General features: G+C 41.0%; 1 protein-coding gene and 1 pseudogene across 1 annotated transcript; both read right to left on the bottom strand.

Moving 5' to 3' along the window:
- Window positions 1-608: 608 nt before the first annotated feature.
- On the bottom strand, window positions 609-2,618 carry LOC133740774 (phenylcoumaran benzylic ether reductase Betv6-like; annotated as a pseudogene).
- A 6,073-nt stretch (window positions 2,619-8,691) lies between these two features.
- On the bottom strand, window positions 8,692-11,719 carry LOC133741022 (phenylcoumaran benzylic ether reductase Betv6). The gene is made up of 5 exons (XM_062168954.1): window positions 11,424-11,719; window positions 11,200-11,334; window positions 10,831-11,068; window positions 10,456-10,659; window positions 8,692-9,070 (listed from the first exon to the last, which is right to left on the bottom strand). The coding sequence occupies exons 1-5, from the start codon at window positions 11,607-11,609 to the stop codon at window positions 8,904-8,906; spliced, it is 930 nt and encodes a 309-aa protein (XP_062024938.1). The 5' UTR covers window positions 11,610-11,719; the 3' UTR covers window positions 8,692-8,903.
- Between the last annotated feature and the right edge of the window lie 3,731 nt (window positions 11,720-15,450).

Here is a 15,450-nt window from a genome sequence, read left to right as displayed (position 1 = left end):
TATGGTATAAAATTCCTGGAAGCATTTCCAAGTGGGTTAGGGGGGAGATTCTGACCTGGGCTTTAGGTGCCAGATAGATGTCTAATCAGACACAGAATTGGTATAACAACCCTCCAACAACTTAATAACGATGGCACAAGTTTGGTTGTTAATTTGTTATTACTTGACTTTATATGATATCATTCAATAAGAATATTTCACATGAAAAGAAGTTTAGCATTTTATAATGACAATATTATTTGGACAGGGCCAGCTAATTTGCTCAAGGTCGTCTTCCCTCTTCTTTCTCTCTTCTAAATGATTGCATTAAAAAGTTTAAAACCCTCAAAGCCAAGCATAACATTCCGTCCCATTGAACCAGTTTTTTAGCTCTCTCTCCACAAATGAGTGGGAGAATTTATGTTGTGATATTCTTCTGCTGGGCTGCCCTTACTATCATCACCCCCACGCTCATTTTCTTGTCGGAGACTTCGAAACCCTACTCGGAATTACAAGGTAAGAACCACTGACATATCCAAATTTTGTCTTACCCTTTCTGCTCTCATATTGGTTTCTTGGTAGCTTGAAATCAATGTAACCTGTTCATCTTCTGCTTCGTAATTAGCAGATGAGGGAAGTGAAGGAATCAAGGCTAGAAGATTGATAGGATATGCTGTGAAACATCGAATGAGCACAACAACTGCACAAGATTCTTCACCTTCACCTTCACCTGCACCGGCACCAACTCCAATTTCAGAGTCAGGTTCGGTGATTAGTCCAATCGATCTTGCAAAAGTCTTCTCGGAATCATTGAGAATGGTGATCAGAAAGACTAAACTCCGGTTGACGTGAGTCTTTTAATTAGTTTAGTATTTTGTTGATGCATGAAAGCTTCTTCAAGCTGCTCACATGGTTTTAGCCTCATGATCATCTTTGAAAATTGTAAATGTGAAGGGGAAGGAAAACAACTGCCCTGGTTTTCAAGTAAATAGGTAGCTGGGTGTTATTTTCATTTCTGGGGCATCAATTGTACCGAGACAAAACAAAGGATATATAAGCATAAGCTGCGAATATTACAAGTAGTTTCATTTGGCTACATATTCAATAAACATGTTAATCAATAACCTAATATTCCTTAAACAAATTGGTCGAGGTAGTCCTCCACAGTTGTGTATTCAACATCCGGGTATAGCTCGGAAGCTTCGACTCCGAACGATGGTTCAATCTCGAAGTTGGTTTGATCTCCTTTCACAAACACAGAGTGGTTGATCGCCAATATCACATTTTGGGGAAATGGGGTCTCTGGAAAAATAGTGAATCAAAATATGTCATCCACATTTTCATTGTGTAAAGGTCCTTCTCTCAATCTTGGATCTTACTAAACTGACCTATAATATCGTTGAGGAGTTTGTCCTCTGGAACATAGACCTTCCCGAGGGCTTTGCCAAATTTCTTCTCCCACAAGGCAACCAGTTCATTGAATGAGTAAATGTTTTTGGGAGGCTTGAGGTAGAGGACCTTGTTCAGTGTTCTTGGGTCATCAACTGCTCGGATTGTGTAGGTGCCGATGTCCTCTTCCTTGACAAAGATTGCTGTACCAAGATTAAGTAAACAAGGTCAGACATTGAGGACTCAAATTTCTGCATTCAGCATGTTCGATAGAATGCCTCACTGAACTTCCATTTTCTTCTCACAGATTGTATGAGAGGTTATATATATGGACCCAATGAATCTTGCCGCTGAATGTGGGCATAAAGGAGCTGGATTTGTTGTGTATTTTGGTTAATTACCCTTTGGATTTCTATCCCCTACGATGATGACTTTGTCTCTTGGTGGAGAAGTAGCACCTGGCTGTGCCAATGTGGGTAGAAAATAGCCTGCAAAGCAGTTGCTCGAGACATATGTGTAGGGTATCCCCTCAGCCTCTATAGCACGCCGGAATTGCGCTTTGGTCGCAAATGCAGATTTGGCTGGCTCAACTGCATGAACACGATCAGCATCATTTCCAAACTCCGAGGGGAAGAATCTCTGATGATCAATGAATATAATATCAAATGGGATAATAAATCAGTGAGTAGTCATGTTCTCCTAATCAGTGTCTTAAAAAAAAAGTCACGGTCATTCACTCTTAAATCAATATTTAAGGGTGAAAATACAACTCAAACTCAAAAATAATTCTTCCACCTTTAGCTAGTGAGAAACCTACCTTGACATTACCGGCTTCTTTAATGGCGGCAATGATCTTGGTTTGATCTACTAACTGCATGCGATTCACAGCTGCAATCACCACGTCTACCTGTTTGATCACCTTCGCCAAACAGTCATGTCCATCATGAAGATCTCCCTATGAGATCAAAGTGGAGCAATTAACTGAATGTAAGAACAAAGTAATTCGGTCAGAAACAGATAGCCGTATATACAGTGACAACTGACACCCAAGTTCTTGAAATTTTGAATGAGTTTTCCCTTGGCACATTGGTTTCCCTAACAAGAACAAAGCTAGGATGGTTAGCCTTTGCGCTCGCTTCGATGATGAACTTGCCGATGTAGCCGGTGCCTCCAATTACCAAAATCTTGCTTTTCTGAGGATCAGCCATTGCAAACTCTTGGAATTACAACAAGTGGAGACAGAAGAATGAATTAGGAGACTATATAAGGGAGTTTCTTTGTCTCTGAGTTGTACGGGGTCAACTGCTCTATATAGGAGTCGCAATTGAAAAAAAAAAAAAAAAAAATCTCTATGGCATCGTAATCGTACAGTTGGTAAAACTAATTAAATTATTGATGGAAATCATCGAAAAAAATTAAATTATTGATGGACTGTTCTCACGTCTTAATCTTATGATATTTTTTATGATGCTTTTCACCATCATCTTCCTAATATTAGCATGGCAAAGGTATAATCAAGAACATATGCAATGATGTTGCACTGTTCACCTTTTATCAACTCGAATCTTATGAGATTTTTTTTTCTAGGCCAATTATCTTATGACAATTTTCATGCCTACTTTTCACAAAAGAAGGTTTAATTAATTTGTCTATGTATTTGAGAAATTTATAAAGGAGTCATTCACTAAAAGTTGAACTAAAAGTAGAGAGTTATTTTCATTCACTTCCCAACTTGGTGTTCAAGGAGAATTAAAGTTGCAAGAAGTTCATCACAAGGAAAATTTGGAGTGAACAAATTTTATTTATTCGATTAAGAGGATAGGTAGTGATTCCACTGCTTGAAGAAGTCAATTTTTTCATACAAAATTTATTATCATACTTTACAATATTCCATTATTGTCCTAAGTATTGATTAACATCTAGTTTAAGTTGAATATATGTCCTCATAAAAGAAGCAAGTAATTTATTTAGCGATCGAACATCGATCTTTAACTTAATAATGCTTAAACAAATCGGTCGAGGTAGTCCTCAACAGTGGTGTATTCAACATCTGGGTATAGCTCGAAAGCTTCGACTCCGATCGATGGCTCAATCTCAAAGTTAGTAAGATCTCCTTTCACAAACACAGAGTGGTTGATTCCCAAAATCACATTTTCTGGAAATGGGGTCGCTGCAAAAAAATAGTGAATCAAAAAATGTCATCGACAACTTACATTTTCATTGTGCAAAGGTCCTTCTCTCAATCTCGAAATCTTACTAAACTGACCTATAATATCGTCGAGGAGTTTTTCTTCTGGGACATAGACCTTGTCAAGTACTTTGCCAATTTTCTTCTCCCACAAGGCAACAAGTTCATTGAAGGAGTAACCCAACGAGTTCATTAAAGATGTCCCAGAGGAAAAACTCTTCACCATTTTAATATTAAGGATATTTACGTAAATTCACACCCACTTTGGCTAACAAGGTGGGTTCTCTTAAAAAAAAAAAACCCTATCGGCGCTATGCAGAGCGTCGAGTCTTAGGAGCACGGCCATGGCCGCCGCTCCTCTACCCTCCATCACCGCACGCGTATTTGCTTGCCTTCGTTGGTGGCGCATAGGAGGAGGCCTCATGGCTTCCTTATCTCTGGAGGTGATCGTCGGTTTACGGTGAAAGCAATCCTGTACCTCTCCTTGACAATTTCACTTTGCTTCCACCTGATTTCAGTGATACTTGCCGAAATGTGGATGCAAATCATGTTGGTTATTGCTCCAAGAGGCTTGTGGGATCCAGGTCCAAGTAATCTTGCGGTGACTTTCACTGGTAGTACTGGGATTGCCTTGTTAGTACTGGTATCAGTGGTGATGTCGGGCGAGGGATCTAGAGTTTCGCTATTGCTGGCGTCTTTGCCTGAATTGCAGATGTCTCCAGAACAGGCGGCGGTCAGACGTGGCATCTGGATGTCCTGGGCTTGGGTGTTCAGATCGTTGATGTTGCTTGAGTGGGCGCAATAGGGGTTGGGTGTTCAGATCGTTGATGACAGAATCTCTCTGAAGTGGCAGCGGTTATGGCTGGTGCTAGCGTGGAGACGCCGTGTTTGGGTGCGTAATAGGGGTTGGGTGTCCAGATCAAATAGGACCACCTCCTTGGGCTACCTTCGGGCCCAAATCAGGACCCCTCTATTGGGCTTAACTTCTCCAGGGGGCTGGATTTGGGATCCTGGGGATATGTTCGTTGACATTCTGTTCGATTGTTCAATTATCTCTTCTTTGGGTGTGCTGATTCTAATTTCAGGTAGATTATTTATTTCTACACTCTATAAAGAGTCTTAGTATAATCGCGCTGTGAGTACCACAATTGTGTGCCTTGGCGAGCAGTGTATTTTAGGCTGGGGACGAGTTTAGATATGATTGGTTTGCCAACTTCTTGCATGCCCGGATTGCAGATTCTGATGGTTTAATTTACAAATCTCAAGGTCATGACAATAGTCCTATTGTTGGTAATTATCTTGAGGAGACTGGGGTTTTACCTTCAGTTTTTGCTAGTTTTTCTACAAGTGTTTCAGAGCAGGGTTTTATTGTAAATGGACAAATTGTTGGTGTAGTACACCTTCCGATTTGTGCTATCTTAGCTCTAGGATCAAGCCAGGTTTGGTCTTTGTATGCTCCCCATTGGGATGCCCCTTTAAGCGATTTCTATTGCTAATTCAATGAACTTTTCCTTTTCAAAAAAAAAGGTGGGTTCTCTACTTCTCTTAATAATAGTATATATATATACAAAACCGTTCGAGAGCGGACGTCGGCAACCCAGAAAAAGTGCGGACGTCTCTCCTCTGGCCTCGATCGAGCAGCGACGGCGGCGTTTCTGTTGTCGGACGGAACCAGACCACGACGTGGAGCAGTTCAGAAGCGGCTGGAGTCGTCGACGAAGGGTTCGACGTCGAGCTCGATGGGCTTCCATGGTTTCCGGCGAGCTTTTCGCACACCGCTGAGTTTCCGATCGCCTTCGCCTTCGCCGCTTGCTCGAGGCTGTCCGGGATGTCCAGAGGGTGCGTCCGGCACCTGCAGCGCAGCGATCGCCTCCTTCCCAACGTCGGAGGAGAGACGTCCGCACTTTTTCTGGGTTGCATACGTCCGCTCTCGATCCGGCCTCTATATATATATATAGGGCATTTCTAGTAAGGGATCCTTTTTTTTTGGTATTTTCTATAGATAGGGCATTAGATCAACTTTAGATCATATTTTGGCATCTCAACCGTTCAGTTTTTAGGTCCTAATGTGCAGATCACTTCTGCAAATTTTTAGCCAAATTGATTATCGTTAAGGTATTCAAAACTGCGATTTAAAATTATAAGTATGAACGGTTCAGGTTTGACAGATTTAGTTCGTCCATTGATTTAATCTAGTTTGATATCTTAACGATCACCGATTTGGCTGAAAATTTACAGAAATGATCTACATATTATGATCTAAAAACTGAACGGTTGAGATGCCGAAATGTAATCAAAAAGTTTGTTTAATGTCTATCCCTAGAAAAGACTAAAAAAAGAGATCCCTTAGTGGAAGGGCCCTCATACAGGCACCGAACCAGGAATTAAATTTGAGGTGGGCTAAAAATTTACCTTATGCTGGCAAGAAAAATTATTCTCAAAAATTTGGTAGAGTCTATTTTGTTTTGATGAAATATCTCAATTGCATAGCGCTTATCAAAATATCATCCACAAAATGCATTTTGTCACCCAAATTTTTATTCAATGTCAATACAAATTCAACTACCAGGCCACCACACCTCTCCCCACCACAAGGGAAAATAAATTTAACTTACTCAAAAGCTAAAAAACACCCAATCAAAATTATAATCAACTCAACTCTCAAACAATCAACACAATAAAGAAATTGCCACTCTCATGGGCAATTGGGCATTTGGGTATTAAAAATAGAAATTCAATATCTTTTTCTAGGAATCAATAGATTTGATTAATTACATCAAGAAATCTAGAAATACTCAAATTCTAACCTAAATTACATTCTAATTTCGTCAAAAAAAATTCATTATAGAAGAGAAGTTAAAATGTAATACATGAACAAGGTTGAGAGATGAGAGCAGATTGTTGAGGAGAGGAGATAGAGTGACTTGGTAGATACTAGAGAGAGGTGAGAGTCTGACTGTCTGAACTTGAGAAGTTGAGAAACGTAGAACTGAGCAGTGGGCAGAGGTGAGGAGGAGAGGACAGAAAAGGGGAGAAAAGAGAAGAAAATGAGAGACTTCGATACATTAATTATACTAGTGCCAGCACTCGTTTTCGAGGCAAGAGGCAGTGAAGAAATATGGTCAGATGCATGTACTTTAGTTATCTTTTATAGGTGTTTGACTTTTTTTTTTTTAAGGGGAGATATGCTGGGGTCAGATACATATAATCATTTTTAAAACTGGGGTGTGCTGCAGCACACCTCAGCCCACCCCTATGTCCGTGCCTGCCCTCATATATATATATATATATATATATAGGAGCGGACTATATGAAAATAAAAATATATTGCTGTACTACTTTATGGAACTAAATTATTTGATGGTGGACTACTTCACGTCTTAGTTATGTTGTGACATCTTTAATGATGCTTTTCACCATCATCATCTTCCTAACATTAAAATGGCGAAGCTGTATGTCCATACGTATGCTATGACGGTTGATCTGTTCCCGACGTGGTCTCTTATCTTAGGACATTTTATTTAATTAGTGCATACTTTTCACCTAACATCGACGGAAAACGCATACGTATATATGGTCGAGAAATTCATAATGAAGTGATTTGCTAATAACAAGTGGAACGGAAAATAGAGACATTTTTTTCATTTTTAGTTTTGTGTTAGAAGAGAACTAAATTAAGTAAATTTATAAGCAGCTCATTTTCATATATTCCAATAAGAGGATAGTAGACTAGTATTGGCTAACTGACTCCAATATTTGGAGAAGTCATTTCTTTATATTAAATTTTTTTGAATCGAATGAGGTCAGTCAGTTTTATAATTCAGCAAGCAGTACTAGAAACGACACACCCCTGAGAGGCTGACAGATAGAGCCGTCCTTTAAGACATACAAATGACCTATTCTAAGAAAACAGAGTCTTGCACTTCCGGGTACACCCACCTTTTAAGGACAATCAAGCACCTTTATTCTAACAAAACCTAGAAACTCAGAAGCAAATAAAATAAATGTGACAACCGAGCAACTAGATCTTGCGACCCAAGGAGAAATTAAACATTGCTAGTTGAGGATGCTGCACCTGCTTCCCCTACAGTTCCACCATCTGCATGCAGCTCCTCCATTTGTTCAGTCTAAGGATGACAGGATCCTTGCATGTCTCCTTCTCCACAATAGTTTGGACCTTATCCTTTTTTTTTACAAAAACAGAAAAGCCCAACACTAAACTAAAAAGTAAAAACACCAGTCCTAAATGGACCCATAGCCTGACCCAAATAGGCAATTTCCAACAAGGCCCAATGCAGAGAAACCCTAGCATCCCAATGCTAGGCCCAAACATCCAAACTAGGGCAACCCTAGGGAGAAAACCAACCTCCTCCACAATGCTGCCGCCTCCATCGCCGTAATCCACCGCAGCCCTTGACGTCGGAACTCGACCATGTATGCACCTATGCCCAACTCGGCGCCGCCGCCACTACTTGTGAAAGCAACAGCGGTGTAACCCACCAACGAAGGTAGGGAACCCGTAGTTGGTTCTTTCCCCGAGCAAACCCGCACCACCCTCACTTCCGGCAGCCGCGCTACGATCCTGGTCCGTCCAAGACTTCCAGCAACAATAATGCCAGAGTCGTCGCCTCCGCAGATCAAAGAAAGCTGCCTAAAAGTGCCTCCATCGCTGCAACTAAACACCAGCCTGTCACCACCAACCAAAGGCGGATTTCCAGACTCCGACACCGCCCCAACCAGCAGACCATCTTCAGTCCCCACACCTTGAGAATCTTCAATCATAAAACCTCGACCCCTGCCATCATTGACCTTGATAATAGCAAGAAGAAAAAGGCCACAGCCTATGGACACAGATAGCAATCGAGCAAGCCCGTCACCACCGTGGAGTAGATGAGAGAAGAGAGAGACGACACCCTTCACCGTCACAGGTACAAGACCGCCACCAACCAAGGCTAGCCACCGTCGAGAAGCCTCTCGCGCAAGAGTCAGAGCGAAAAACATAATTTTAACTTCATATTCAATTTACCGATATTATTTAGAGTTTAAACTTTAGCGTTTGGAAAAGTCATTTTTTTCTCACATTTCTCTCCTCAACTCTCTCGTACTTACCTCGGAAAATAAAGTTAGAAGAAACATTATACAACACTGCACAAGAGAAGTTGTTTGATGTCGGCCAAAACTTTGGCTTCCGAAACAATCCAAGAGGTGAATTCAAGCTTAGTACAAATCCTCATAAAAGAAAACATACAACAATTATAATTAGAAAGCACAACAGCTCTTCCGCTCGCACAAGAAGCTAGCTAGTACTTTTATTTAGCAAACATCTTAATCAGCAACCTAATAATGCTTAAACAAATTGGTCGAGATACTCCTCCACAGTGGTGTACTTAACATCCGGGTACAGCTCGGAGGCTTCGACTCCGAAAGACGGCTCGATCTCGAAGTTGGTATGATCTCCTTTCACGAACACAGAGTGGTTGATTGCCAATATCACATTGATCGGAATTGGAGCCTCTGAAAGAAAAAGGAAAAAAATTGAATCATTCAATGTTGTCATGTAGTTTCGTTTTCATTATTTGTTTAAGGGTCGCTTTCAATGTTAAAAACTTATAATATATAGGATTAATTTCAGTTTACCCCCCTGAGGTTTGGGGGTGTCATCATTTCACCCCCTCTACTTTCAATTTTGAATTTTTACCCCCTAAACTTTCCAATTTCAATCAGCCGTGTCAATTTCTCCTATTCCGTCCAAAGTCAACGTTAACTTTGACTTTTGAGGGGTAAAATGGTCATTTCAAGACCAAAAAAATAATTTTTTTTTTTTTTTTTTTCTGTTTCTTCATTTTTAATTTTTTTTTTTTTTTTTTTTTTTCAACCTATACACCACAAGTTATAATAGGTTTATAAAAACAAAAAAATTACATTAGGTGGTTAAAAACCACTCGCTGGTCTACGATATTTGTGATATATCTCCGATAAAGTGAAGAATTTTAGGATATATCCCCAATAAAGTGAAGAAATATCTGTAAAAAATAATTTTACACTTTATCTGTAAATAAATATCTATATATCCCCAATAAAGTGAAGAAATATCTGTGTAAAATCATTTTCGGTATACAATATTTGTGATATATCTCCAATAAAGTGAAAAAATTTAGGATATATCCTCAATAAAGTGAAGCAATATCTGTAAAAATGATTTTACAATTTATCTGTAAATATCTGTATATCCCCAATAAAGTGAAGAAATATCTGTGTAAAATCATTTTTTACAGATATTTATTTACAGATAAAGTGTAAAATTATTTTTTACAGATATATCTTCACTTTATTGGGGATGTATCCTAAAATTCTTCACTTTATCAGAGATATATCACAAATATCGTAGACCAGCGAGTGTGTAAAATGATTTTTTACAGATATTTATTTATAGATAAAGTGTAAAATTATTTTTTACAGATATTTCTTCACTTTATTGGGGATATATCCTAAAATTCTTCACTTTATCGGAGATATATCACAAATATCGTAGACCAGCGAGTGACTTTCAACCACCTAGAGTATTTTTTTTGTTTTTATAAACCTATTATAATTTTTGGTGTATAGTTTGAAGACAAAAAAATATATATATAAAAAATGAAGAAATAGAAAAAAAAAAAAAAAAAAAAAAAAAAAGATTTTTATTTTATATATTTTTTTATTTTGAAATGACCATTTTACCCCTCAAAAGTCAAAGTTAACGTTGACTTTGGACGGAATATGAGAAATTGGACACGGCTGATTGAAATTGAAAAGTTTAGGGGGTAAAAATTCAAAATTGAAAGTAGAGGGGGTGAAATGATAACACCCTCATACTTCAGGAGGGTAAACTGAAATTAATTTTAATATATATAACTGACCAAGAATGTCGCTGAGGAGTTTGTCCTCTGGAACATAGACCTTCTCAAGAACTTTGCCAATTTTCTTCTCCCACAAGGCAACGAGTTCATTGAAGGAGTAAATGTTTCTGGGAGGCTTGAGGTAGAGGACCTTGTTCAGTGTTCTTGGATCATCAACCGCTCGGATCGTATAGGTGCCAATGTCGTCTTCCTTGTTAAAGATTGCTGTACCAAAAATACATTGAAACATTTACTACAAAAATTTCTAGTACCCCACCGAAATGCCTCAACGAACTTAAGCTTCTACATATTGGCCCAACTATAAAAACTTCATGAATCTGGGAGCTGAATGTGGGTATAAAGGAACTTAATTTGATGAGTATTTTGGCAACATACCCTTTGCATTTCCATCCCCTAAGATGATGACTTTGTCTCTGGGTGGAGAAGTGGCTCCTGGCTGTGCCAATGTGGGCAGAAAATAGGCTGCAAAGCAGTTGCTGGAGACGTAAGTGTAGGGTATCCCCTCAGCCTCTATAGCTCGGCGGATTTGGGCTTTCATTGCAAATGCAGATTTTGCTGGCTCAACCGCATGTACACGATCCACATCGTTTCCAAATTCCGAGGGGAAGAATCTCTGAAGATCAATAAACACGTTAATTGAGGTAATAATCAATAATGCCTAAAAAACTGGTGCTCGATGAAATGCCTCGACGAAACTAAATTTTTATTAGCTTAATTTGAGTTATAAGCTATAGAGACACCAACCTTGACATTACCAGCTTCTTTGATGGCCGCAATGATCTTGGTTTGATCTGCTATCTGCATGTGGCCCACCGCTGATATCACCACATCGACCTGTTTGATCGCCTTCACCAAGCTCTCATGATCATAAAGATCCCCCTATGTAATTCAAAGTACAAAGTTAACACCGATTGGAAACACTACAAAATGATCCAAAAAGTGCGAATCGTATAGCTTAGGATATATACATAGAGCAAAGTGACCCCCAAGTTCTTGAAGTTCTGAATGAGAGCTCCCTTGGCAGGGTCATTGACTGTGGTCTCCCTAACAAGAAGAAAGGTGGGATGGCTAGCCTTTGCGCTCGCTTCGACGATGAACTTGCCAATATAGCCGGTGCCTCCGATGATCAAGATCTTGCTTTTCTGAGCGGCCATTGCAGGAAATTTGGACTTGAAACAATGTGAGATATAGAAGATTGAATCAAAGAGAATGTCGAACTTTTTTTTTTGCTTATTTGTTTCTGAGCTAGTGCTCAAAGTGCTCTATATAGGAGCCCATTTTATGGAAGAAACTGTAGGAAATGGTAATTGCATTGTTGGTGGTGCTGAAGTGCTTGATGGTGACAATGATGGTGAGACCGTTTACCTTTTAGTCTTATCTCATGACTTTTTAAAGAGAACACTCTTCACCATTATGGCATTATCTACCTAACATGGCAAAGGTATGGTTGGGAAATCTATTGATTATACTTTCGCTTCATTTTGAAGGCAATTTTAGGTGGAGCTTTGGTCAGTATTACCCGCATATAAGGGCTGGGGAAGGGTTTGGTGAGGGGCAAAAGTGTGTTGTTATTATTCCAGCTTAAGAGAGCAGTCTGGAAGACTTACAACAATCCAAAAGGTGAGTTCAACCTCATGGGTACAAGGACGAGGTAGGCCCATTAAAATAATAAGAATTTAGGATTTAGGGCCCATTGAGTATAGTGTGAAGCGCAAGGGAGCATGATTCCATATGTTTGTTCACAACTTCAGATTCATTCAATATTTGCCACGCTGCCCATGCACATCCGCAAGTTCTGCTTAGTCTATTTTCTTTTTGATCAAATGCTATACCTAGTAGGTTCTAATAATCTAATCTAAAGGTGGAGCCTCATTGTATACAATTCCTTTAACTCGAGTGCTATTGAGTATTGACAACGTGGATTTTTTTTTTTTTTTTAATAAACAGAGGAGTAGCTTAGACGGCTCATCCCCTATTGAATTTTATTCTGACAAAAAGAAAAAAAAAAGTGCAAGAAAAAGGAGAGGACATAAAATCAAACTCCTCAAAAGAAATAAATCAGAAAAGAAAACAAATGATAAATACAAGAAGAAAGTGAAACTAACGAAATCGAAAATTGGGCAACCCCAAGTAGTCCTTCCAACAATAAGAGCAAATAAGATCCGGGAGTATATCCCACCACATTAAACTATTAGAATAGAGACTCAAGTTAGCAAGAGCATCTACAGTTTAGTTTCCTTCACGATAGATATGTGAAGAACGGAAATGCATATGAGAGATACAATGCAAACAATTATGCCACTAAATACGTAGCTGCCAAGGTACCAAGTAAAGAGAATGAAGAAATAAAAGAACAAGAGCGAGTCCACTTCTAAACTTTAACATAGAACAAAATCTGTTGCAGTCACCACATCAACCTACTTCTATTTTCCTTATTAGTCCAGTAGCAGTAGCATAAGGCCCATCTTTTGTAGTAGACCCATTAACAGTAGCCCAAGTAATAGTTGCAGCATCATGTAGTACAGCTGTTGTGGTCCCTGACCACGTGTTGACAACCACGATTGTAACGGAAATATCTCAACTTTATATGCTGTCAACTTCAGCCACTTTTGGCATGGATGAAATGAATTGAACTTTCAATTTCTGCATTTTCAATTTCTGCTCTTCTCTCTTTCTTTAGTCTGTAGCTCAACATTTGGTATCAAAGCCATGACCCTTCGTGGCCTGCAAAATCTCACCCCATCCGTCCCCTTCTCCTCCGCCCTCGTCGACCCTCCTCCGCCCTCGTCGACCCTCCTCCAAAACCATCTACCTCATCACTAGCCCAACCCTCTTCCTCCTCCACTGCCTTCGAGACCCAGGCCATCAACTTCCAAAACACCATCGAATTTCTCCAAAATCAGAACGATGAGCTTCACAACTCCTTTGATACTCTTCAGAATCGGTTGTCCGCCCAATTTGCTGCTCTCCAAAACACCATTGTCGCCTCCTTGGTGCATCGTCAACAGCCACCAGCGCCTGCTACCTCTAGCTCCCCGCAGATCACCTTTGGATCCCTCAACTCCTCTTCACCCATATCAGCCTCTTCTGACTCTACAATGACTCCCTCCACCACCCTGCCCCCAACCACCACCATCATCCCAAACCTTTCACAACCCAACACCACATCACCTTCCCCTACACCACAGCCGCAATACTCCTGGCCATACCCTCCTCATTTTTACCCATTGCCACCACCCCACTCTTCTCTACCCCCTCCTGGTTTTTACTACACCACCGAACCCGCCCACTCCACCATTACATCCGTCCCCAACTCGGTGCTTACTCCACCTTCCTCCCACCAGCTCACCTTTCAACCCCTCCCACCTTATCGCCTGCAGCAACCACCCCAACATCACACCGACCACACCTTTAAACCTCCCAAAATAGACTTACCACGCTTCACGGGTGACGACGCCGTCGGCTGGATAGCTATGGCTGAACGTTACCTGAGAGTGAATCGGATTCCAGCAACCGAACGCGTAGCCATTGTTTCTTCACATTTTGGTACTGTTGCATCCGTCTGGATGAATGCTTTTGAACAGCGGCACCCATATTCCACCTGGGAGCAGTTCACGAAGGCCTTCCTGGAACATTTCGGCGCCGGCAGCACCACAGATCTCAAATCGCAGCTTGCCCACCTGCAACAATAACATTCAGTGGAGGACTTCATTAATGAGTTCACAAAGCTCTCCTGCCAAGCTCCGGACTGGTCCTACGAGCACCTACTTCCCATCTTTCTTGGTGGCCTAAAACCTTAGATACGCCATGATGTGATGGCCATGGAGCCACGTTCCCTTACCCATGCCCACCGCCTTGCCCGGCGTTACGAGGCCAAGGTCAAGGATCAACGCACTACTTCGAGCCGGTATTCCAGGCCACTATCGTGGTCGTCCACAGCCAAACCACTGACTGGTCCACACTATCCTTCAATGCCAGCTGTTCCCAATGGCCCCACCCTGACAACCCAGCAACCGAATTCAGTACAACCCGACCCAAATTCAAACCTTGTGACCGGTAGGCCTGCGGGGCCCTATAGAAGGTGGTCGACAGCTGAGCAGCGCGATCGACGGGAAAAAGGTCTATGCTATACGTGTAATGAGCCCTACACCAAATACCATGTCTGCAAAAAGCCCTTTATGGCTATCTTGGAGGCTCCAACACCGGAATCTGCAGAACCATTACCGGAATTCCACGACGCCGCCACCTCCTTGGAAGATCCTCTGTCAGAGTCGGAGGAAATACTTCCTCTACATGCCATCACTCAAACCAAGATCGGCGACATGATGCGCCTCGATGGGTCAATCGAAGGGTGCCCAATTCGAGTCTTTATCAATTGTGGATCCGCGATGAACTTCCTCAATCCCGCCGTGGCCCAGAGATTGAACTTGCCTATCTCTGCAAAGTCAAAGTTGCAATTTACGTCGGCTTCAGGTCAAACGCTCATTCCTTTCGGTACTGTCTCAAGCGTAACAGTCCATATGCAAGGCTACTCATTCACAGATGACTTCCTTCTCTTACCGGTGGCTGGCTGTGACTTGGTGCTTGGGGCTAAATGGCTAGACCAATTGAGATTCATTGGATGGCATTTTGCAGAAAAGATAATGGCTTTTATTGTGGATGGGCACTGCTATACTTTGCACGGCATTAGTTCCCAACGCCGTACCGGCGACACTCCTGATATCCTTGCTTTGGTTCAGTCAGCTCAGTTGGACTATACCTTACCCACTTCTCCAGGGCCCAATCCAGACCCACTTGTAGGCCAACCTCATTGTGTTCAAGCTCTCATTCAAAAGTTCAATGATCTGTTTCAACCTCCAGTTGGGCTTCCACCACAGAGGCCCATTGACCACAAAATTAATCTTATTCCACATTCTGGGCCAGTCAACGTTTGTCCTTACCGATATGCTCATTCACAGAAATCCGAGTTAGAAGCCCAAGTGAGGGATATGTTAT

This window comes from Rosa rugosa, chromosome 3 (genome assembly GCF_958449725.1).
Source record: "Rosa rugosa chromosome 3, drRosRugo1.1, whole genome shotgun sequence".
NCBI classification, from domain to species: Eukaryota; Viridiplantae; Streptophyta; class Magnoliopsida; order Rosales; family Rosaceae; genus Rosa; species Rosa rugosa.
Note: the sequence above shows the minus strand (reverse complement) of the source record. Positions and strands in the feature narration are given on the sequence as shown.